This window comes from Oreochromis niloticus, linkage group LG10 (assembly GCF_001858045.2).
Source record: "Oreochromis niloticus isolate F11D_XX linkage group LG10, O_niloticus_UMD_NMBU, whole genome shotgun sequence".
Classification (NCBI taxonomy): domain Eukaryota; kingdom Metazoa; phylum Chordata; class Actinopteri; order Cichliformes; family Cichlidae; genus Oreochromis; species Oreochromis niloticus.
In genome coordinates this window covers 33,054,940-33,079,757 of record NC_031975.2, presented here as the reverse complement: position 1 = coordinate 33,079,757, position 24,818 = coordinate 33,054,940, and the positions used below count along the sequence as shown (strand labels likewise).

At 43.5% G+C, this 24,818-nt stretch overlaps 2 protein-coding genes across 2 annotated transcripts; both read right to left on the bottom strand.

The window, feature by feature from the left end:
- Positions 1–21: 21 nt before the first annotated feature.
- On the bottom strand, positions 22–741 carry LOC100697558 (histone H2A, sperm). Its single transcript, XM_025910723.1, has one exon. The coding sequence runs from the start codon at positions 739–741 to the stop codon at positions 361–363; it is 381 nt and encodes a 126-aa protein (XP_025766508.1). The 3' UTR covers positions 22–360.
- A 563-nt stretch (positions 742–1,304) lies between these two features.
- On the bottom strand, positions 1,305–20,163 carry LOC100692486 (alpha-1A adrenergic receptor). Its single transcript, XM_003457000.5, has 5 exons — positions 19,545–20,163; positions 17,769–18,020; positions 10,265–10,658; positions 4,085–4,206; positions 1,305–4,010 (listed from the first exon to the last, which is right to left on the bottom strand). Exons 1-5 carry the CDS (start codon positions 20,103–20,105, stop codon positions 3,672–3,674), a joined length of 1,668 nt encoding a protein of 555 aa, XP_003457048.1. The 5' UTR covers positions 20,106–20,163; the 3' UTR covers positions 1,305–3,671.
- Between the last annotated feature and the right edge of the window lie 4,655 nt (positions 20,164–24,818).

Here is a 24,818-nt window from a genome sequence, read left to right as displayed (position 1 = left end):
GCAAATGTTCAGATCATAACAGTGTAAAATGTGCTGCGGGTATTCTGGCCTTCGTAGTGTGACGGCGTCCTTTATGACCTGTCATACTACAGTTATTAATAACATTTAAACGAGACTGTTCTATGAGTTAATAGTTAAAGCACACAGTTTAAACACTTTACTTTCACACAGGTTTGTGTCACAGCTGCTTTTTGTTGAATAAAGTAAATAAATTTTAACCCAGAGCGGGTCAGACCAGTGAGTGTGCCCTGTGTGACCCGCCATGTCAGAGGAGTTAGTTCCTTTAAGGTCGTACTGCTCTCAGATGTTGTGCGTGGCCCTTAAAAGAGCCGTTATTATCAGCGCGCTTCTCCCGGAGCTTCATTTCGCCTTCTCCGTCTTCTTGGGCAGCAGCACGGCCTGGATGTTGGGCAGCACGCCGCCCTGAGCGATCGTCACTCGGCCCAGCAGCTTGTTCAGCTCCTCGTCGTTGCGGACGGCCAGCTGCAGGTGGCGGGGGATGATCCTGGTCTTCTTGTTGTCACGGGCGGCGTTTCCGGCCAATTCCAGGATCTCAGCCGTCAGATACTCCAGCACAGCCGCGAGGTACACCGGGGCCCCGGCACCAACACGCTCAGCATAGTTACCCTTCCTCAGCAGCGTGTGGACACGGCCCACCGGGAACTGCAGCCCGGCCCGGGAGGACCGGGACTTCACCTTCGCTCTGGTTTCGAGGGTTTCATCTTCGGCACACCGTGGCATTGGACATTCTTTGGTGGTAACATAACAGCTCCACTGAACCACGGCTCTCACAGGGAGACGTCCAACAGAAATCAACCACACCGTATCTCTCATATTTTCAGAGATTAATTTGTCATAAACATTTTTAACTATTATCGGGTATTCTTCTACGCCCACGTCCTTATATTTTACCTGTCCTTCATTAGTTTTATTATTAATCATATTATATACTTGTTTAGTGCATACTTGTGTCCAGTTAATGTTAAGGTCTTTCCACTGTTCTGTAGTGTCACCAAAAAGAAGCTTATAATAAGGTATATTTGATCTAGACCTACCTTTTAATTTTTCCCATTGTGCTACATTACCTCTAATCCACGGAGTTCTTCTATTAAGAGCGCTAAAACCATTTTTAATAAACGAAATTCTCAAAGTGATGCGGAGATCTGGCGCACCCAATCCACCACACTCTTTGCCGGTATACATCAAGGTTCGTTTCCTCTCGGTTTGTTCCCCATATTAATTTAACACACAATTTGTTTAAAATTAACAGGCTCTTTCCGCGTCCAGACATCTTTCTAACTTACTTCGTGCTATTCCCGCGAGAACATGGACTCAGGCAGAGACTACGTCTTTATATAATCACCTGCTGGTCGTTCATTGGTCAGGCTGAGAGTAAGTCTAATCGTCCAATCAGGAACGAGCAGCACTGCGGTTTCTTTGGTTTTTGCGTTGGTTGATTTTCAAAATAAAAATAAAGTATTTTATTTAAAAATAAAGTATTTTATTTTTATATGGATGACAATTTTAATGCGAACCACGTCAAACACATCAGTATTTACAGCCTAAGGTACTTTACCATGTTCATCCAAACAGAGAAAATCAATCGCACATAAAAACACAAAAATATATAATAACAAAAACCCCACAAAAGGCAAACAGCAGGGTGTAAACGGACAAAGCCCACAGGACACAGCAAACAGCTCACTCTGCTGTTGGAGGGTAGTGAAGAGTCGTTACAGCAGTACTCTGAGTCTGTGAGCCTGGCCACAGCGCTGAGGAGAAACCCGGGGTGGTTTGTTTTTTCTCCCATCAGTCATGAACAGTAAGAAGATCATGTTAAAGCACAAATCACAAAAATGCACAAATATAGTTAATTTGGAATTATAAAGTTGTTTGTGAGCCTAAATATTCCACAACGATCATCAATGTTGATTTTATCCTAGCAGCATTTCCTCCTTTAAAATAACAGAAGTGTCAAATTTGTCAGTTTATCAGTGAATTTTTATTTTAATAAAACAGTAAAATAACCTTCATATCTGAGCTCTTTTCTCTTCTTTTACTTTGAAGCGTTACTGTCGTCATCCTGCTGCATGCTAATATCACTCCGCTGACTCTCACGTGCGATTGGCTGGACCTTTCCAAGTCCGACAGAGCATGCGCAGTAACGTGTTTGGCCGTTTCAGCTCGCTGTGGTTTCATCAGGAGTATAAACGCCTCTTTTCTCCATTTCAGGCTCATTTTTTTATCCTTTCATCGATACTGTTCTTTTTCCGGAGCTTCCTGGAAAAGTCACGTTCGTTCGTTGTGGTCTAACCAATCAGCATCGGCTTTCCTTCAGGCAGGCTTTTCGACACCTCATGCAAATATCATTGTGCTGTTCCCCGCACGTTATTGGCCGAGGTGTACAGACACAGATTGCGTATGCATTTTATGAAATGGCCCGAACCACGTTTTGTTTTGTTTTTTTAACACTTTATTTAAAGTATACAAAATTACATATAAAATGTTTTGATGTAAAACCATTTAAAATAAACACATCAAAAATAATCAATCAGCAGTTAAATAAACACATGATAATCGATAATAATTAAGCCATAAAAGTGTTTATTTTATTAGATGAATGAGTTTAATTTACAGTGAGGTCACTTATTACAACAACAGAAGTATGGAAATATAAATAAAGTACAAATAATCATAAATAAACGTGTTAAGATTGTAGATACAACGTTTTGATTAAAAATCAAGTTGTTTTTAATTAAGAAGTTTGGATTTTTTTCATTTTACATTTTTTGTTCTAAAATAAATATTTCAGTATTTTTCGCTGCAGTTCCTCAGACGACCACCAGGCGCAGCTTTAAACAATAAAAGTCTTTAACTAATCAGTGATGTCAGACCTTCACAATAAGAGCCCTTTATGACCAACACGGAGACTTTGAGTTAAGAGACCTTCAGAATAAAAGTTTTTAAACGACGCCTTGACAAAGAAATAAAAACAAACAAAAGATAAATTGTGGAACAAAATTACGTTAAGAGCTTTAAGAGGATTTTCTTAAGAAATTTTAGAATTTCCTTAAGAAACCAAAATATTCATGTTTGTATTTTATTTTGTAATTTTCCTGAAAAACTTTTGATTCTCAGTCCAGTCCAGCAGGGGGCGTAACGAACGTTTAAGCTGGTCTGTGAGCAGGAAGAAGAAGTAGTAGGGTTACAGATAAGCATTAAATGTTTTTAACTTTGATTTATTTGAATAAAATAAATACCTCGTCGATAAGTGAATAAATAAAATGTTTACTTTTTTAACATCTGTGCTGTTTCTTTTTTCATTTTTTCCATTAAAACAAAGTTTTTGTTTTTGTTTTAGGAGAAATTTGGATTTCTTTTCGTAATGTTTTGATATGAAAAAGAAGCAGGATACTTGGATTTTCACATTAAAGGTTTCGTGCTGAAGTCTTAGTGTCGTGGACAGCCGCGAACTGCTGGAAACCCCACGCATGTCGCAACATCGTGTTTGTAGCAGGTGAGGAGCTCCACCCCATTTTCAGGTCCGGTCATCACACCTGGACGGAAAGAGCGTTTTGTGCATTCAGTGTTTTTAAAGCCACTTCCTGTTAACAGCAGGGAGGGGCGTGGCCATCTGAGGCTGCAGCTAGCGTTCCAGATTCCTGTGCGGCTCAGACAGCAGCATCCCCGCTCATTGACGTCCCTCGTCCCGTTCCCACGCTCCGCCCCGTCCCGGCTTTTTTAGCGAGTGTAGGCCGCGGGCTCAGCTGTCCTCGCTCCGCCACCAATCCAGGGAGGAGGTCTCTGTCTGAGGAGGAGGAAGACGGCCATGGCAGTGGGTGGAGCCTGGAGGTGACGCAGAGCGGACTTGGGCTGACGGAGGACAACGTCTGCTGGCTGCCGTTCATGAAGGACGAGTTGTTGGAGCCCTGATGGCCGCGGTAGTTGTAGTACACCTGCCAACCCTGACGCTTCCTCTTCCAACGGCAGCGTAGGATTCGGATGAAGGCCTGAGGACAGGAAGCAGAGGGGAGGAGTCAGCTGGACCTGCAGGAGGACAAGGAGGTGGAGCTTAAACTGTTACCTGTTTAAACTCGCGGCTGTAGCACGGGTAGATGATTGGGTTCAAGCAGCTGTTGAAGTATCCCAACCAGAAGATGACTTTGAAGAAGGTTTCAGGAGGACGCAGGCTGCTGTTGAACGAGCCTGAACACAAACAAACAAACAAACACAAAGCTTCAGGTTAGACTGCTGCACTTCTGTCTTGCTTTACAGGGGACATGATGAGCGCTGCTCTCAGACACTCACACAGATGCAAGTCTGTGTGTGATGCTGGGTTTAACAAATAAATGTTTAAAGTTCAAGTTTTAAAAACATCTGTCAGTGCAAACATGACGTCATGTGATTGGTTGGTTGTGGCTAACATTAGTTCATGTTAGCTAACGACACAGAAACTAAACATCAGTGTGGGAGGATCTCTGTAGTGCTGCAGCAGTGAGTTCATGTTAAACCAGGACATACTGTCCACTCCACCGTAGCAGGACGTGGCTGTTCACCGTTTAGTTAGCTGCTCTCAAACAGGAAAGTGTCACTAATCAGTCTTATTTGGTAACAAAGTCTAATTTTAAAGACTTTATGAGCCTTTTTTGTTAAACAAATGAAGTGTGTGACCATTCGTACAGATGGATGCAGATGTTTGTTTCCCATCCAAATTCAGTAATCGATTAGAGTCAGCTGATCAAACGTGTTATTCCAGATTCAGATGGACAGACAAAAATCCACTCAGGTGTTAAACCATCAGTTCAGAATTCAGACCCTCAGACAGACGTCAGGAGGAAGATGGACTCTGATAAAGAACCTGAAGCTGTGTGAAGGGAGGACGGACCGAAGCAGGAATTTTCTTATTTCTTAAAAAAAAATATTTTTAGTTTAACTTCTGCTCGCTTTTCCTTGAAAGGACGTTGACTTTTGTTCCTGGTGAACATGATGTAGAGAAACAGCTGCAGGACAGAATTATGACCAGCAGAGGGCAGCGTTCCCCACAACACAGCCCTGCAGAGCTTCATCAGAGGAGGAGGAGGAGGAAGGCTGAAGCTGCAGACCAATCAAAGGCCTCACAAACTAAACACTCGAGTGAAACTGGGGCTGCAAACAAACCAAAAGGTGATGAGGAGCTCTCGACCCCCACACCTCCACCTCCGTCTCCACCTGCACCTCAACAACAGGCTAAGTTCATGCTGGCGTCTCATAAAGTCAGAGAACTAAATCAGCTTCATTATAAATGACATGATCATCGGTCTGTGTGCAGAGGAGCTCCAGGCGTGAGCTCCAGGCGTGAGCTCCAGGCGTGAGCTCCAGGCGTGAGCTCCAGGCGTGAGCTCCAGGCGTGAGCTCCAGGCGTGAGCTCCAGGCGTGAGCTCCAGGCGTGAGCTAGGAACCATTTAAAACTGACACCAGTAAAAACTTGGCAGCTGTGGACGAATCAGGTTTGAGGTTCAGTGAGAGCGCAGACATCACATCTGTTTTTATTATGATCACACATTAAAGCCTTCCTGACTCCTCCTCCTCTCTCAGGTGGAGGTGATCTGCTGGTGTCGGAGGATTCTGGAGGATCAGATTGTTGCTGCTGAGGCGGCATCCTGAGCAGGAGGATTATTTTGCCCTGAACATGGACTTGTAAGGCAATCCTGCAGCCGTCTGACTGTAGTTTAGAACATGTCACAGTTTCCCATGATGCACCTCTGTGCTGCAGGAAGCAAAGCTCCTGGTCTGGTGAAGGTTCAGGTTTCAGACACTCTTCTTCTTTGGTTTCTGATCACTGCCCACATTAAAGCTTAGCGTGTTTTTACTGTTTCCTGTTGCGGAGGCGAGCTCACTGAGGAGGAACCAGAGGATCTCACGTTTCTGCTGTGTTTATAAACGTGTCTCTGTGCTCCAGCTGAAGCATCATCCTCCCGTGCTGTGAGCCTCTTTGAGCGCGCTCAGCAGCGTCTGTGAGGGGCGGGGCTGCCCCCTCTGCTGATTTAGTGCAGATGATGACTCAGCGTGGAGCTGATGCAGCGTGACGAAGGTCAGCAGCTCGGAGCGAGGGAGCGCTCGCAGCAGGCAGCGGTCTCTGACAGTCGTGGGTCCCGCAGCAGGCATTCAGGTTAAACATGAAGTTTCTAATAATCAGCCCACAGCTCCAAAAACTCATGATGTCAGACAAAGAAGGATTATTATGAACAGAGCTCACATTCATTCACTGATTTCATCTGCAGGAGCAGCTCCCTGCTCCTCCTCAGAGGTCTGAGCTCTGAGGAGCAGGAAGTTCTGCTGTGACTCAGGTATGATGACATCACTGAGCCATATTTAACCTGACGAGGTTCAACGGATGTAGAAAAGCACAGTCGTGGACGGCGAGTGTGTCTCGGGAAAACAGCGGCGGGTTAAAGTGGGCTCGTCCAATCCTGCGACTGTTTCTCTGAGACTCAGAGGATCAGAGGCTCGCGGCCCAAAGTAAGCCACCGCTGTCTGTCTCTAATGAAACCCGCGGCGGTCCAGAGGTCACCTGAAGCCAGCGGGATTGTGGGTAAGGGTCAGTGTGATCGGCGGGCTCTTTGAGATAAGTCAGTGTTATTGAGAGAGTTACAGCCGAGCTGAGGAAGATCAAGGGGGATTCCTCCAGCAGCCTTTTTAGGAGGTCTGAGTCCTTCCACTCCACGGCGCTCGGAGGCCCGACGACCTCCTTATATGCACCGCCGCTGTGAACGCGTGACACCTCAGAGCTGCACTCTCAGAGAGGATGCTTCATTACTCACCTGTTTAAAGTTTGTATAATTAGGGGTGTGGCCACCTGTGACTGACAGGTGGCTGTTAGCTGTCTGCTAGCTTCACCTGAGCTGGAAGTGTTTGTGCTGTTGGAGCCTTTTTAATGACATCATGTGACCAATAACATGGCTGCTGTGACGTTACTGTAGTAACAGAGTGTCTGAGGAGGCGGAGCCAGGGTTGTGGTAAAATTAGCAGGTATCTGTGTTTGTGTGCCTGGAGTTGGACACCCCTGGTCTCCACACCTGAATCAAATGATTAGTTCATTCCCAGGCCTCTGGACAACTACAAGACAAGGGCCGTTTCTCAATTCTCAAGTACGCGAGTACGTACTTGCGTTCTCGGTGAGTACGTACCCACCGAGAACGCGAGCACGGACTCGCGATATGTACAATTGGAACACCTGCGTACGTGATGATGTCACAGGTCCGGAGTTTTTACTGCCGTCCCCTCTTAATTTAACTGTGAGTAACATGTTATGAAGCTTAACTGTAATCACAGCCAAACCGGTTTACTCAGGAACAAATAAAACACTGAAATAAACCAAACATTAACATTTAGAAGTGATCTAAGTGACTTATATATCATTTTTAACCTCAGTAGTGAAACCTCTATTAATAAAAATAGTGTACATGTACATACGTGTACATACCTTAATAAAAACAAGCAGGTGAGATGTTAGAACGCTTTTATTTCTATTTTAGTGGACACTCAATACTATAGACAGCTGCTGGGGTTTCTTTAACCTGAGTAGTGAGAAGACCGCGAGCGGGGGGGGGGTTGAAAACGGTGTGCCGGGAGTCCGCTGTTGAGTTTTGGACGAAATGCATTCTGGGATATTTAGCTGTACCAATTCCACACCGATGCATGCTCGATAAAACGGGCGGAGCGAGAACACATCCGGGACTTTTTCGCGTTCTCGGCTTGATGCGTACTTCGAATTGGAACAGTACTTGGTCTCCGACTGATGACGTATCACGAGTACACGAGAACGCAAGTACGCACAAGTACGCATATTGAGAAACGCCCAAGTTGTGGAGGTCATTTAGCCATTTAAATCAGCTGTGTTGGATCAAGGACACATCTAAAACCTGCAGGACACCGGCCCTCGAGACCTGGAGTTGGACACCCCTGGTGTAGACCGAGCTAACTAGCATTAGCTGATAACTTCACTGTGGTCACTACCTGAAACAAGAGCCCAACATGGAGGCTTAAAAATGTGTAAACCAGCAGGTGAGTCTGACACAGGTAAGTTACAGCCTCATGTAAGTGTCACATGTTCTGTTTGCATCACTTCCTGTTTTTAAATCTTCACATTGATGAGTTTGAATAAGTCCACAGAGCAGACACATCTGGACTAATGTTTAGAGAGATGTTAAACATCATCACTCCTCCTCCTGCTCAGGTGCAGTTTTGCTCTTTCTGGATCTTTCCGGGTCTTTAAAGGAGCTCCGACCTCACATCAACCTCAGATCGCTGCTCTCAGTGGCTCAGAGCTCTTTGTTTACAAACAGCGAGCGTGTTTCACTTCCTGCGTGCTCCGTCACCGCGGATGCCCCGAGTCATTCCTGGGACCGGTCCCATTATCTCTGGCCTCTGATTGGCCGCTGAAGCAGAGCCGGAGCTTCAAATATTTGAACTATGAAGAAACCCAAAATAATCAGCCGCTGCCGCCGCGCTGCCAAAGCCAACAGAGGACCCGTTTTTCTCCTCTAATGATGTTGTTGGAGGATTTCTGCTGCGCTGTCGCAGCTCTTTACATCCTCGCCGTGACCGAGTCCGATTTTCTGTTGGATTCTGCTCCTCTTCATCCAGAGCCGGCCGGAGCGCGGCTTTAAAGTTTTATCTGAAGTTTGAATCTGAGGCGTTCACACCGGATCACCTCCAGATGTGAGCTCAGCACTCGCTCCAAACTCTGATTTCTTCTTCGTGTCTCATATTTGAGTCTGAACCTTTAAGAACGATCACATGATCAGGGCGAGCTGTTCACCTGAGGTCATAAAGGTTTGACGCCTGACCCTGTTTCCTGCAAACAGCAGCACAGGAAGCAGAAGCATGAAAGAGCACTTCCTGTTCTGTGATCATGATGAAGGTAGCTGTGTCCCAAAACGTCGGCTGCATCCTTTGGAGGACCCGGCCTTCGCGGTCTACGTGGGCCGGGTCCTTTGAAGACTGAGAAGGCCGGAAGTGCGAGGCTGTGAAATGGGACGGTCTAGCCTTCAGATTTGCGTCACCGCTGTGTCGGTGGAGTTGAATAAACTCGGCCGTCTGCTCCTTGCTATCTAAAATATAACAGGACACTGGCGTAAATTCTCGACCGTCTCACACTTCTGTTTAATCAGTTTTCTGTTTGACGTTTATTCAGCTGTGTGAAAATCCCGGAGGAACCCACCCGATGGATTAATAAAGTTTTATTTAATCTAATAATCTAATAACTTTGATCTCAGCCAAACCGATTTACTCACGAACAAATAAAACACCGAAAAAAGCCAAACAATTACATTTTTAAGTTATCCGAGTGACTTATATATCATGTTTAACCTGAGTAGCGAAAGAGCGGGGGTCTGAAAACGATGAAGCCGGGAGTCCGCTGCTCTCGCCGGCTCGAGCGACCATTGAATCCCCCGGTTTGCTATCGAGCGGGTGGGTAACAGACGTCTCCGAAAACGTCGGCGCACTTTTGCAAATATGTGATACCTTGATAAACCAAGCAGATATTTGTAATTTACACCGCCACATTCTCGCCTGAAAATATGTTAAAAGTTTATTTTGTGACCCAGAAAGATTAATAAGACTAATTTTAAAACTTAGTAGCGGCCGCCATTGTTGGCAGCTGAAATTTGGCTGGGCCGCGCTATGAATTCTGGGATATGGTGGGCCACGAAGGACACACCCGACCCATCCTTCAAATTCGGGGAAATGAAGGACGCATTTGTCGGCCGCATTTGAAGGAGTCGACGAATTGGGACAGCCTTCGTCGCCGGGCTGTGACGTAATCGGCCTTCAAATGCGGCCTCTGGAGGATGCAGCCGACGTTTTGGGACACAGCTGGTGAATCAGAGCTCACCTCCTCTGGATTTCAAACAGGAAGTAATGATTTGATTGGCCAGCTCAGTTCAGTAATCTTTCCACCAATCACAAACAGACTGAAGACTCATTGGCTGATTGTTCTAACAAACTGAAACTGTAAACAGAAAGTATGACGGGAGGTTGAAACAGACTGAAGGTGGCGCTGTTGGAGCTGCAACCTGTCAGGGACCGTAAACCGGGTCAAAGTCGGAAGCACAAACGCATTTTTGTTTCTTCTTCGTTGGTTTTAACAGGGTTTGACTTCTGACCCTGAAGGTTCGAGTGTTTGAGCACTGCGTTTTGATAATGGTGCCGATGGGTTTAAAGGTCACCTGTGGGCGTGTGTTGTTGCGATGGCCTGAGTGAACAGGAAGTGCAGACGTACCGATAGGCAGAGCGAGGAAGAAGGGCAGCCAGCACAGGATGAACATGCCCACCACCACACCCAGCGTCTTGGCTGCTTTCTTCTCTCGGGAGAACTTAAGCAGTTTGACGGTGAGTGAGCTGCGTCCGGTCGAGGCCCCGCCCCCACTGGCCTTGGAGGCGGGGCACAGCTCCTGGATCTGCTGGTTCCTGCAGTGGATCCTCAGCGTGAGCTCGCTGGAGTCCTCCGCACGCTCCTTCATCATGCCGGCCTCCAGGTTCTTGGTGGTGCGCTTGGCAACGATGTAGACGCGGCAGTACATGGCGAGGATGACGGCGAGCGGGATGTAGAAGGAGCCGAGGGATGAGAAGAGGGCGTAGAACGGCTCCTCGGTGATGAGACACACGGTGTCGTCCTGCGGGAGGAAGCACAGGTCAGATGTGTAACCGTCAGAGGTGTGGACTCGAGTCACATGACTTGGACTCGAGTCAGACTCGAGTCATTAATTTTATGACTTTAGACTTGACTTGAAAAAAGGTTGTAAGACTTGTGACTTGACTTGGACTTTTACACCAGTGACTTGGGACTTGAATTGGACTTGAACCTGTTTACTTGAAAAGACTTGATATTTTACCCAAATCTAAAATTTAACATACATATTATATAAAAAGTGCGGACCATTAATTCACTTTATTCATTCATTCATTCTTACCACACTCCATATGTATGTGAGCGTGGGCTGTAGCACAGCCAATCAAATTAACCAGATTTGAAAAAAACAAGAACAAAAACGCTCGAGCCAAAAATGCTCCCAAGAGGAATTTCTTTCGGGTACATAAACTACGAAGTAGTCAACAAAAAACGAAATGCAATATGCAAAACATGCAAGAAGAGAATCACAGACGGAGATGGAACAACTTCCAACTTTGTCCGACATTTGAAGTTGCATAAAGAACGGTAGGTGGTGCTTTTTTTTTCTTTTGTTTTTGCTACGATGAGACAGCTGACTTAGCTAACTTCATCTTATTAGCAAATGTTCTTCGGGCTACGTTGATGATACTGTTTGGCTTTAACAGGTATGATATGTTTGTCATGCTATTTTAAATCCGGTCCTGCAAGCGCATCCAAGAATAACATGCAACTTGTTAGCTCAGAATTGTCGGTGAATGGTGAGCAGGGTATGGGCAGAAATCTGTGCCATCAGAAACTGAATTTGAATAAGTTAAATTTGAATTTGAATTACTCGGATTGAATCTGAATTGTAACTTGAATGAAAGCTTTTGAAAACTGAATTTGAATTAGTCTAATTTGAAATTGAATTTATGGTTTGAAAATGAATTGATTTGCTTTGAAACTGCATTTTATCCTTTAAAAATTCAGCTCTCGAATAATTTCAGATTCACTTCTCACCATTCAGTTTCAGTTCTACAATTCAATTTCAGTTCCAAAATTCAGTTTTTTGGGACTTACATCTGGTTCCGGTTCAAGCGCAGATTAATAGAACTACAGACTGATAGCGTTACTGACGGAATCTACAGCGTCTTGAGCTGAATTAAGACTTCAGAAGTCATTCGTCACGTCGAATGACCAGCGGATAAACTCTCAGGTTGGTAATAAATGTATTACATGTATAAGAACAAGCGTCATGTTAACAATTGATAGCCGTACAGTAACCTTTATGCTTATTGTAGCTGCTAGCTAAAAACGCTAATTTAGCGTAGTTTGCCCTGAATTCAGCTTTGACAAACAAATATGATCGACTGTTTCTAGTAGAATTCCAAAGTTGTCATCTTGTACCCTGTCAGAGCCCTGTATGCTTGCAGAGACCCCTACAGTAGGGAAACATGCAAAACGCTGTCCAAACCTTTGTATTTGAGCTTTATTTATGTCTTACACAGCATCCCAACTCTTTAGCTAACTTAATAACTTTAACTAAAGTGAATAGTTCGTCTAATTCATTAGTGCAGCTTTACTGGATCACCTCTGTTTGAAGTAATATAATATGATATACAACTATCACTGTGTTTAACTACCATAATAATTCTTAGGGTACTGAGTGCATGCTTAATTAGATTTTTTTTTTTTTTTTTAAACATACTGCTCCATTGCTATGTTTGACAGGCTGAAGTTGTCGGGTCACCTCCTAAATCGACCATCTTTTACAGGTGTTTTGTGCCAGAAATGGAGTGTCCACTGAAGACTGAAGATACTGAATCTCTACGCCGTGCCATTGATCCCTCCTGTGCCTTCATCTAGACAAGAGACATTAACTTAACCACTCTCACATGCTCTGTACCTACATCACCTTCCCTGACAGTCGTAGCCTGGCTCATCTGAGGGTGAAATTATAAGAATGTGTTATTTTGCAAAGTGCTCTCTAGGGTTCCTAAATAAAATATGGCATTGAGGTCATTTCTTTTGAATTAATCCCTTCTTCTGAAATATAAGAACCTCTCCTGGTTTAAATGGCACTTTCTGTTCCTTACTTCCTGTTCCACTCCCAACCCCAAATAGATGCTGACAAGCTGACACAGTAATATGGAAGAGGGAGAGAAGCTGGAAAGGACTACTACAAATAAACCCAATGCCTAACTTGAAAAATGTAAAATAAGAACAATAATAATAATAAAGATAAAAGATGAAGTAACAAGTTTTTTGTTTATTCCAAATGATCATCCAGATGTCTGTGACATGTGATGACAAACACCATAATGGAAGGCCTTTGTCATCACATGCTTAAACTCATATATTTTTGCATATGCTGAACAGGCAGTCAGACATGCTGTAACTGTGGGGTAGAAAACTGCATGAACACCATACAGCAGGGGTCTCAAACTCCAGTCCTCGAGGGCATGGAAAAGTTGCATGACACCGGCCTTTGAGGAATGGAGTTTGAGACCCCTGTCATATGGAATATGACAGGTGTGGTTGAACTTCATGAAGACTCTGAAGTTTCTCTTCTCTCCTGGCAGGACAGGAATGTCGCCTTGTCCTGTGAGCCACCGTAAGGATGTACTTAGAGTAGAACTGGACTGTCACCGGCCTCAGGCTCTTCACCTTTTCAAAGACAAAGCAGTCATTTAGATAAAATATTAGCTATTGTTTACCTGTAAATGCACAAAGAGAATTTAGAAATGTAATTATTGTCAAGAGTGAAAAAGCACTGATAGTGTAATTTACAGCTGTGGCCAAACGTTTAGAGAATGAGAAGTGTTGTTTATTTACAAAGTTCGCTGTTTCAGTGACAGTTGTATATCATATTATATCACTTCAAACAGAGGTGATCCAGTAAAGCTGCACTAATGAATTAGACGAACTATTCACTTTAGCTAAAGTTATTAAGTTAGCTAAAGAGTTGGGATGCTGTGTAAGACATAAATAAAGCTCAAATACAAAGGTTTGGACAGCGTTTTGCATGTTTCCTTACTGTAGGGGTCTCTGCAAGCATACAGGGCTCTGACAGGGTACAAGATGACAACTTTGGAATTCTACTAGAAACAGTCGATCATATTTGTTTGTCAAAGCTGAATCCAGGGCAAACCACGCTAAATTAGCGTTTTTAGCTAACAGCTACAATAAGCATAAAGGTTACTGTACGGCTATCAATTGTTAACATGACGCTTGTTCTTATACATGTAATACATTTATTACCAACCTGAGAGTTTATCCGCTGGTCATTCGACGTGACGAATGACTTCTGAAGTCTTAATTCAGCTCAAGACGCTGTAGATTCCGTCAGTAACGCTATCAGTCTGTAGTTCTATTAATCTGCGCTTGAACCGGAACCGGATGTAAGTCCCAAAAAACTGAATTTTGGAACTGAAATTGAATTGTAGAACTGAAACTGAATGGTGAGAAGTGAATCTGAAATTATTCGAGAGCTGAATTTTTAAAGGATAAAATGCAGTTTCAAAGCAAATCAATTCATTTTCAAACCATAAATTCAATTTCAAATTAGACTAATTCAAATTCAGTTTTCAAAAGCTTTCATTCAAGTTACAATTCAGATTCAATCCGAGTAATTCAAATTCAAATTTAACTTATTCAAATTCAGTTTCTGATGGCACAGATTTCTGCCCATAGCAGGGTCCGTTTCAGAAAGTGGGTTCTGTAGCTGTACTCAGTCTCTCTCCGTCTCCTCCCCATCATTAACCCCGTAGATTTAACCCAGTTTAGACTGACAAATATTTATTTTACCATCACATCACAATTCAAAATCACTGTGTTTAATTTGCAATTAGTGTATGGTCGTGTTTAACTTTTGCATGTCTGAGCCAGGGAAAAAAATTTTTTTGGTTAGAAAATCTGGCCCACCTTAGTGTGTAATTGAGTAGTCCTGCTATACATGGCCTTTTTCTTCTGTCATTTATGTCAATACATCAAATAAAATACTTTGATCTTATATTATTAGCTGTTGTTTATTTGCAAAGGTTATTCTCAACAGGGATGCTAGACAAAAACGGCGTTTTCTACAGACAGCCTAGCATACGCTCTCCACTTGCGAGTGAAAAAAGAAAAAGAAAAAACAGCCCTTCCCTATTGGTGTTAGAGTTTACCATGTCAGCCAATCAAAAAAATGATAAGGCAACATGTGACATTTGATTGTTTAGGGAGAAGGGGAAGTTTTTAGGAGTGACACCCGCGACGGAAAGCGGGCGAGCGAAAGAAAGAGAGAGAGAGAGTTTTCATATGTGAGACATTAGTGACGTTTAGCGTGTTTGGAGGCTGTAGTTAGTTTGTTGTGTAGTTATTGTTTTGTATTGTGTGTCGGTTAGACTGCTGAATTTCATATTTGATCTAAAAAAGCTGTCAAAGGCAGATTCCAGTGTAAACGCTGTCTCCACATAGAAAACTGGACTGTTGCACCTCCAGTTGTCAGACCTGCAGGGTTTAGGCCTGTGGTGTTCTCCTCTGTCTTATACTGAACACAAACTACATTTTTTGGACTGGCACAAATAATTTGTGTGCCTTCTTATTTGATGCAGCACACCTGATTGTTCTGTAAATAGATTTAAATGGTTATATAAAAAACGCCTGAGGCCTTGGCTGCATTTTTAGGTAAATAGTACCATATAACTTTGTTGTTTGCAAAACTTGTGCATAATTTTTAGAAATGTACAATTTCTATTTGCATTTCAAGTTATGAAAATGATTCGTTAAACATGTAAAAAAATATAACTTTTTTCTACTTGGATTCTGAATTTTTTGTCTGAATTTAGATCAACTGTGCTAATATAGTATACCAAAATGAAAAAAATAACTCAAATTTCAGATATTTGAGGTTGTGCTGTAAATAATGATACCAAACAAGGCAAGAAAAACATATTTTAAAAGTGAAATATAGAAGTAAAATCAAAAGTAGTCAAGAACGGCCAATTATACCCGGGACCCCAGAGGGTTAAAAAAAAGACTTGAAAGGACTTGAAATTCAAAGTTTCGGACTTGGGACTTGACTTGAAAGTTGTCTGTCTTGACTTGCGACTTGACTCTGACTTGCTTGACTTTACTTGAGACTTGACTTGTGACTTGAGGATAAAGACTTGGGACTTACTTGAGACTTGCAAAACAATGACTTGGTCCCACCTCTGGTAACCGTGACATCACACCTGAACACTACACCTGCACCACGAGCTCCACCTGTTGAGGCCTCTGAGACAGGCAGCAGAACGTCATCAGACACGTGTTTTTAAAAGAAATGTCAGCGGAAATGAAAGAAAAAAGTTTAAAAATGTCAAATATCACAGGTTAGTCAGGGTCACGGGGGCGGAGCCTATCACAGCTGACACAGGGCGAGATTTTTCCTGATTAATAATCCCTTCAGTCATTATGTATTCTCACTGGTGGTGTTGGTTTTAAAATGAACAGGATTCCAGTAAAATGATCATTTTTCCATAAACAGAAACATTTAAACGTTTCTATGAAATAAACGCTGCGCTCTTTATGAAAACATCTGTTTACCTGTGCTCACTAGACTCTGCTAGAAAGACAAACTTCCTGTTTCTGTGAAGGAGTCCTGGACTGGTTTCACTTCCTGGATGTGTAATAGGAAACAGAGCCCAGGCTCCGCCTCCTCAGGTCTCTGGATCTGTTTTCTAAAAGTTGCGTCTGACAGACAAAGTGAAGGACGTTTCTTTCATCTTCACAGCCTTCAGAGACTCACAGCTGATGTTAGTGTGAACTTTAAATCTTTAAATATTAAAAATGATATTTTCTGAATAATGAACAGCAACAATAAAAACCTGTTTAAACATTTGACATCCTTTTATGGTGATGTGTTTGAAACCCGGGCGCTCTGAGTTTATGGGTTACTTTTACCTTGTAGTGCTTCCTGTGTTCTTGTCAGCCTGATGTGTCCTGTGCTTTATTCAGGCGGAGGACTTTTACAGTCCAGTCAGTCTACGCCCCGAGCTCAGCGAGGACGATCACCTCAGTCTCATCTACAGGCGCAAGTCGTTCTTAAACGTGGACATGGCCACTGAGGTTAAACGGACATTTCACGTGTCCTCATGAAAGCAAACCTGCCCCTGAAACAAACTGAGTAAAAATCCACCGTCTGAACAACCCAACGCCACAACCCTTAAATTCACCCATCCACAGAACAGAGGCCATCATGGACACAGCCATGTGTTTTTATACACAGATCTATGACGACGCCAAACACCCTCAGACTCTCTTTCTGCTGCGCTCGTGACGCTCACAGCTGAAAATGGTTTTGAGATGAGAATAGATGATGAGCCTTAATAGCGTGTGTAGTTTGTGGGCATGTGCACAACAACCGAACACAGTTTAGCATTAAGGACAAGAAATGTGGGAAATGAGCATTACAGGAGAAGAGCTAGCTACAGCAGTCACACTGGATGCTGTTAGCTTCTGTTTGCTGCTGTTAGCTTCTGTTTGCTGCTGTTAGCAGCTGTTAGCTGCTGTTTGCTGCTGTTAGCAGCTGTTAGCTTCTGTTAGCCGCTGTTAGCTTCTGTTAGCTGCTGTTAGTCACACGTGTTTACAGGTAATCTTGATAAATGAATCTCAGTGAAACAAAATGATTTACATTGTGAATCTGCTCCGACTCTGCGTTACTTCTTTTCTCTGGAGTATTTGATGATTCGTGAACTCAGTTTCGTAACCTGGACTTACGTTGCTGACTGAACAGAGTGAAGCTATGTTAAACATGCTTTATGTTTTTAGATGAAACATTATGAACACATTATGCTTTTGAGTGATTTTAATCAGGTAAATATGAACTGGTTCTGACGGCTCCGCTGCTGCTTTGACAGAATGATGTATATTTTTATATAAATACTGAGAAAAATAAATAAATGAATACTGAGATGTGATCATGTGACCCTCGTTCTTCAGATTTGTTGTTTTTAATGTTTCTCATCAATAAAACTGGCAAAATAAAAGCTGCTCATTTCCTTCTACATCAGGCGAGTCGCCCCCTGCTGGATGTGAGACAGAACACGTTTTTAAAACACGCTTTCAGTCTGTGGGTTCATGTCTGTGGTGCATGCTGGGTAATTTGCCGTACCTGTGACGGTGGCTGCTTCCAGCCGAGGAGCGGGCCAATGGAGATGATGATGGCAAGGATCCAGACGCCCAGCATGGCGAGTAGCGCCCGCCGCTCTGTGACGATAGTCGGGTACTGCAGTGGGTAGCGAACGCCGATGTAGCGGTCAATGGAAATGACGCAGAGGGACATGATGGACGCTGTGCAGCACAGGACGTCCACCGCCGCCCAGATATCGCAGAAGATCCGACCAAACACCCAATAGTCCAAAACCTGCAGACAGGAAGTCCAATTCAGGTCAGCGTTTAATCGATGTGATTACCTTTAAATCAGCATTTTACACCCAAACTCAGAGGTCAGAGGTTATAGTGATAACCTGCATCTTGATTTAAATCCCTGTGTATGGTCAGCCTGTCTGGGCACTGTCCCCGATACTGTGATAACTGCACACACTTCGTTCTCTTCAACACAGACACTTTTACTATCATCATGCAGTGCTTGAAGCCACCTGCAGGGGGCAGCATGTGGAGGAGACCGGCTGAGCTCAGTGAGCTGTGAGAAACGGCCACTTTAAGAAAATATGACCAGTAAACTGTTCAGTACAACAGCAAAGTTCACTGGAATAAAACTGAGATTAAAGAGGCGACGATTCACACTCAAGCATCAGTGAGGCCTCCAGCACCAACCTGCAGACGAAGGCTGCGTCGTGTTTAGCCACAAACTTCCTAATAAATCAATGCAAATTCAATTTAACCCAATCCAGAGGTCAGAGTGTGAGGAAACCTTCAGAGGTCATCAAAGATCGGAGAAATTCAGCATCTTTAAAGCGAGTTCCCAATAAACCTGCACATTTATCTGAGCTGTTATGTTTTAGTATCACCTAAAACCTGCAGTGTAAACTCTGCATGTACCGAAGTTAAATCTGATGTTAAACTAAAACCTCTGACTTTGCTCCAACATTGCTCTTTTCCCTGGGAACGTTGTTCTTCCAGTATTTCTGAATTCTCCCATAGATTAGGATCAGGACGTCTCTCTCTCTCTTATCGTCTCTGCCTTATGCAACGCTCTGATTGAGCCGGTTTATTTTGAGCGCGCTCACACAAGCGTCCATGTTCCACGTCCGAGCATCATCGCTCTGCTTCACCTCTGATCGTTCACAGGTCGAAGGCTCGGCAAGGTTTGGATCAATACATTAATATTTGGCAGTGAAACAAATCCCAGTCCGAGTGCACGCCTGCATGTTTCATGTTTAAGTCACTCAGACAAAATCAACACATGTGAAAAATAACAGAGAAATACTCAGATTACTGCAAACACGAGGAAAACTGCTCCACGCTCAGTCTTTTGTCTGGTGAGACAGCCATCCTTTCTTTACAGGCTTTTATCCATCTAATCAATACAGATATATAATATATATAAATAAATATATATTATATATCTGAGCCAACTGGACGAGGACTTTCTTCCATTTCTACATCTGCTTCCTTCCTTCCTTAAATCTTCACCTTCACTCTGTCCTTTTCTAGTTTCCTTTCCTTATTTTCACCTCAGACTCTGATTTTTATGATTTGGGTATTTTTGGATTCTTTTTTCTGATAAATCCTCATAAATCTCTGCGCGCTTTGCAGGATCCTGACTCCGAGCACACTCTGGGAATATTTCACGTGTTTTCCTGATAAATGCAGTGAAACAATCTCCCCGCTGCTCCTCTTCCTCGCTGTTTGAACTTCGCTGATGTGAAAACAGAAACCCGTTGATAAGTGATCGATAAATGATTGATGAGTGATCGATAATAACCTCCAGGGTGGCGGACACAGGCAGCACGGTGGTGCCCAGCAGCAGGTCGGCGATGGCCAGGTTGATGATGAAGTAGTTGGTGGGGATCCGCAGGTGTCGGTTGCAGACCACGGACAGGATGACGAGGATGTTCCCGACGATGGCGAACATGATGAAGGATGCCAGCACCATGCCCACCGGCACAGCCCGGCTCAGGTCCAGCGGGGCGGCTCCGGGGGGCCCGACGGAGCGGTTTGAGGAGTTGGAGTCCGGCGGAGGGGTCTTTGTCCCGGGGATCAGATCCACGGAGGAGCCGTTGGTCCACAGACTCATGGCTGACCGTGGCGCAGACCCGCAGAGGATCCGAGACTTTCTCAAATCTGATTTTAAAAAAGTTTCCACGTTGCTGTTAAATCCCCGCAGGTGGAGGCTCGGCTCGGCTCTCCGGGCGGTGTGACTGACTCCCGCCGGCCCGCGGAGCTCCTCCTCGGGCTGAGCTGCGGAGCGGGAGCGGCTCTGTGTCCTTTTATGGTCCAAGTGATGATGTGGGAAAGTCTGAGTGAAGGACACGCAGGACCGCATCCCACTCTCACCGGCCGAGACACACACACACTCAGACACACTCACACTCACACACACACACATACACACACTCTCTCTCTCTCTCACACACACACACACACACACACACACACACACACTCTCTCTCTCTCTCTCACACACACACACACACACACACACACACACTCTCTCTCTCTCTCTCTCACACACACACACACACACACACACACTCTCTCTCTCTCTCTCTCACACACACACACACACACACACACACACTCTCTCTCTCTCTCTCACACACACACACACACACACACACTCTCTCTCTCTCTCTCACACACACACACACACACACACACACACACACACACGCTGATGCGCTTAAGACGAGATTTGAAGGAAAAATTGATAAAAAGTTAAATTCAGTGATTTTTTGATGATTCGTTCATTCTGAGTTGTTGATAATTTTGTATGAAATATTTCTGCTGTAAACACAGAGACGAATGAATCACGTGTGTTTATCTCAGCGTTGCTGAGGCTCATATTCACGCGTCTACACTGAAACACAGCCCTGCAGTACAGCTGGTGTTGGGGAGTAACGGAGTACATGCACTGCGTTTTAGGGTTGCCAACCGTCCCTTGAAAAACGGAATCGTTCCGTATTTAGAAACAAAAGTATTGAGCTGAAAAGAGACGCACTTTGTCAAATGGTGAAAAAAATAATTTCACACACAAAAAAAGAGCTAAAAAATTCCCCACACTGGGAAGGGTGAAGACCATCGGGTCGCCCAGCCGTGGCCATGAGGTGTCCCTTATTTATTTTTCAGGGAGTTGGCAACCCTATGCGTTACTTAAAAATAAAATATTTAAAATATCAAAGACTGTTAAATATGTGATAATTAGAATTATTACGTTGTTGCAATAAATGGATTACACAGCACTATTTTCCTCTTAACTGTCCTCTTTGCTCATTTCACACATCCCCCAAAAACACACAATAAGAGGCTCTATTGTGAGCGTCCTGTTACACAGCGACCCGGAGCCAGCACAGCAGAGGCAGCAGTGCATGGGCAGGGATGCATTTCTGACTTGGAAACTTCAACATCACTTCACATTTACGGAAGAAAGAGATGAAATCTGACTGTGCAATACAAACTGAGCTGCTCTCAGTGTCAAAGACTCCAACCTACAGAAACATCTGGAAGTTCTTTTTAAAAAACTAACATCAGCCAACTGCAGCTAGCTTGTTTTAGCTACCTGGGTCATGTGACACTGCAGTGTGTGTTACTGAAGGCTGCATCACAACCTGCTCGCTGCACATAATCATGTTTGGTTCTGAAAGCAGACAGAAAGTTAACACATGGCTGATACTGGAATAGTTTTCTATACGAGATCGCTGCAAAAAGTGCAGCCTTAGCTAACGTCCACCTACTGTACTCATTTATATTCAGATTTAAACATCTAGTTGGTATTGGTAAGGCGAGTAACCTTCAGTAATAGTAATACATCACACAGCAATAGTACATTCATGTAGTTGTAAAAAGCATGATAATATATTAAGTAATCCAAAGTATTCAGAGTATGTTACTCTCATTGAGTAACTTAATGGAATACATTACAAAGTACAGATCCATTGGAGCGTCACAGGAGCCGAGCTCGTGTTTCCTCACATGAGGAATTACCATCGGAGTTTATAAACCCGGAAACGTCTTCAGAGTGAGACGATGTGGAGGATCCAGAGAGGGAACGACATGAAGAAGAAACCAAGAGAGACGTTTTATTAAGTACACTTTAATAAGTTTGTACTGAACTAAAGCTTCAAACTAAACATCTGATCTTTGTTTCACCGTGGAAACTGTTTTATATTTCCAGGTGTGAGTCCGTGTGTCTGAGGCGTGAGCGGGGACACGTGGACAGGGTGATGCAGAGTGACGATCATGAAATATTATTTTAGAGTCACTCCACAGGTGCTGCGAGTGTGGAAGGATGTGCTTCATACCTGTGTGTGTGCTGAGCCTCACACAGCCGTGATGGTCACGTCTGTGCAGCACAGGTAGAGCTGGGCGATATAAAATTTTTTCATATCACGATATGTTTTTTTCATTTCAGGCGATAACGATATATATCACGATATAAGCCAAATAACTACATTTGTAAGATTTAAATGTGCCGTTGCTCACAAGTAAAATGTGAAATAATTAGCAGCTTGTTTTAATTTAAATATTTATTTCCCATAATAAGTTCAACAGGGCAGATGTACTTAAGGAACATGAGACTTCAGTTTCAGATAAATAAAGGCAAATATTGCAAACTACACAAAAGGCAGCCGCTAAAGCGTTTAAGTTTCAAAATACAACAAACAAAACAGACTAAATTGTCAATTCCACTTAGAAACAAAATATTAATTCTAAAAATAAATCTTAGTTTGTTTTACAGAAGAACAGACAAAATTGACTAACTTTTGTCAATATCAAATAAACTGAGAACTAAAAGGAAATTCTCAGTCTCTCCTTGTTGTATAGCTTAGCTTTTCAAACAGTTTTAACAGTTACTTTAGTCTGACAAAAGCCGAATGACGAATCAGCGCTTTCAGTCAGAGACTGAGCATGCACCGCTTTATTGTATTTCCAGGTGGCGCTGTCACTTGGTGTTCGCTCGCTTTGTGGTAGAGTATCACTTCCTGTTCCTGCTCAAACACAGTGGTGTTTCTGAGTAGCTTTTCTGCTTAGCAATTTAATTTAAATCTTTTGATACATCCCTTTTTCATAGTATAATCTTAACGTGCTTCATCTGAATCACCCTTTCTGTGTACTCACTACCTAATTTATAGCCAAAGTATTCACTCACTGTCTCTTTACTGTTTCGCTAGCTTAGCTTAGCTCGTAGCCGACTCGTTAGCACCATGGCTACTTCACCTGTCCCTCCTGCACTTTCCTGCTCATTGTGTCAGATGTTTAGTTACTCCTCGGCCTCCTTTAGCAGTAATGATACCTGTAACAAATGTAGTATATTTGCAGCTCTGGAGGCCAGGATTACTGAATTGGAGACTCATGAAATATTTCGGCTTCGCACCCTTCATTCACCCGTAGCTAGCCAGGCCCCTGTAGCTGGTGCAGCCGAAGATAGCGTAGGCCCCGCTAGCTGTTCCCCGGCAGACCCCAAGCAGCTGGGGAAAGAGGGCGGCTGGGTGACGGTGAGGAGGAAGCATAGTCTTAAACTGAAGCCCCAGGTACACCACCAACCTGTTCATGTGTCTGACCGTTTTTCCCCACTCGGCGACACACCCGCCAGGGGTCAAACTCTGGTAATTGGTGATTCTGTTCTCAGACATGTGAAGCTAGAGACACCGGCAACCATAGTCAATTGTCTTCCAGGGGCCAGAGCAGGCGACATTGAAGGAAATTTAAAACTGCTGGCTAAGGGTAAACGTAAATACAGTAAGATCATAATTCACGTCGGCAGTAATGACACCCGGTTACGCCAATCGGAGGTCACTAAAATCAATATTGAATCGGTGTGTAACTTTGCCAAAACAATGTGGGACTCTGTAGTTTTCTCTGGTCCCCTCCCCAATCAGACCAGGAGTGACATGTTTAGCCGCATGTTCTCCTTAAATTGCTGGCTGTCTGAGTGGTGTCCCAGAAACGATGTGGGCTTCATAGATAATTGGCAAACCTTCTGGAGGAAACCTGGTCTTGTTAGGAGAGACGGCATCCATCCCACTTTGGATGGAGCAGCTCTCATTTCTAGAAATATGGACCAATTTATTAAACCCCCCAAAATATGACTATCCAGAGTTGGGACCAGGAAGCAGAGTTGCAGTCTTACACGCCTCTCTGCAGCTTCTCTCCTCCTGCTACCCCCCCAAAAACCCATCTCCATTGAGACTGTGTCAGCTCCCAAACAGACAAAAAACAAACCAAAAACCAGCAATAAACAACTTAAACATAAAAAATCACAAAGAAAGAACAATACAGTATCCACATCTGAACCAAAGAGTAAAACAGTGAAATGTGGATTATTAAATATTAGGTCTCTCTCCTCCAAGTCTCTGTTAGTACATGATTTAATAATTGATCAACAAATCGATTTACTCTGCCTTACAGAAACCTGGTTGCAGCAGGATGAGTATGTTAGTTTAAATGAATCAACACCCCCGAGTCATTCTAACTACCAGAAATCTCGAAGCACAGGCCGAGGGGGCGGTGTGGCAGCAATTTTTCACACCAGCCTATTAATCAACCAAAGACCCAGACAGACTTTTAATTCATTTGAAAGCCTGATGCTTAACCTCGTCCACCCCAGCTGTAAAACTCAGAAACCAGTCTTACTTGTTATCATCTATCGTCCACCTGGGCCTTACACAGAGTTTCTCTCTGATTTCTCAGACTTTTTATCTGATTTAGTGCTCAGCTCAGATAAAATAATTATTGTGGGTGATTTTAACATCCATGTAGATGCTAAAAATGACAGCCTCAACATGGCATTTAATCTGTTATTAGACTCAATTGGCTTCTCTCAAAATGTAAAAGAACCCACCCACCACTTTAATCACACTCTAGATCTTGTTTTAACATATGGCATAGAAACTGAACATTTAAGTGTTTCCTGAAAACCCTCTGCTGTCTGATCATTTCCTGATAACATTTACATTTACAATAATTGATTACACAGCAGCGGAGAGTAGACTTTATCAAAGTAGATGTCTTTCTGAAAGTGCTGTAACTAAGTTTAAGA

Bases quoted from the DNA above. Each gene is read 5' to 3' on its own strand.
- LOC100697558 (XM_025910723.1), bottom strand. From the start codon at position 741: ATGCCACGGTGTGCCGAAGATGAAACCCTCGAAACCAGAGCGAAGGTG.
- LOC100692486 (XM_003457000.5), bottom strand. From the start codon at position 20,105: ATGCGGTCCTGCGTGTCCTTCACTCAGACTTTCCCACATCATCACTTG. The intron at 18,021-19,544 runs GTTATTATCGAT...TCCTGTCTGCAG, and splicing joins CTGTGTCCGCCACCCTGGAG to GTTTTGGACTATTGGGTGTT. The intron at 10,659-17,768 runs GTACGGCAAATT...TTCCTCCCGCAG, and splicing joins GGAAGCAGCCACCGTCACAG to GACGACACCGTGTGTCTCAT.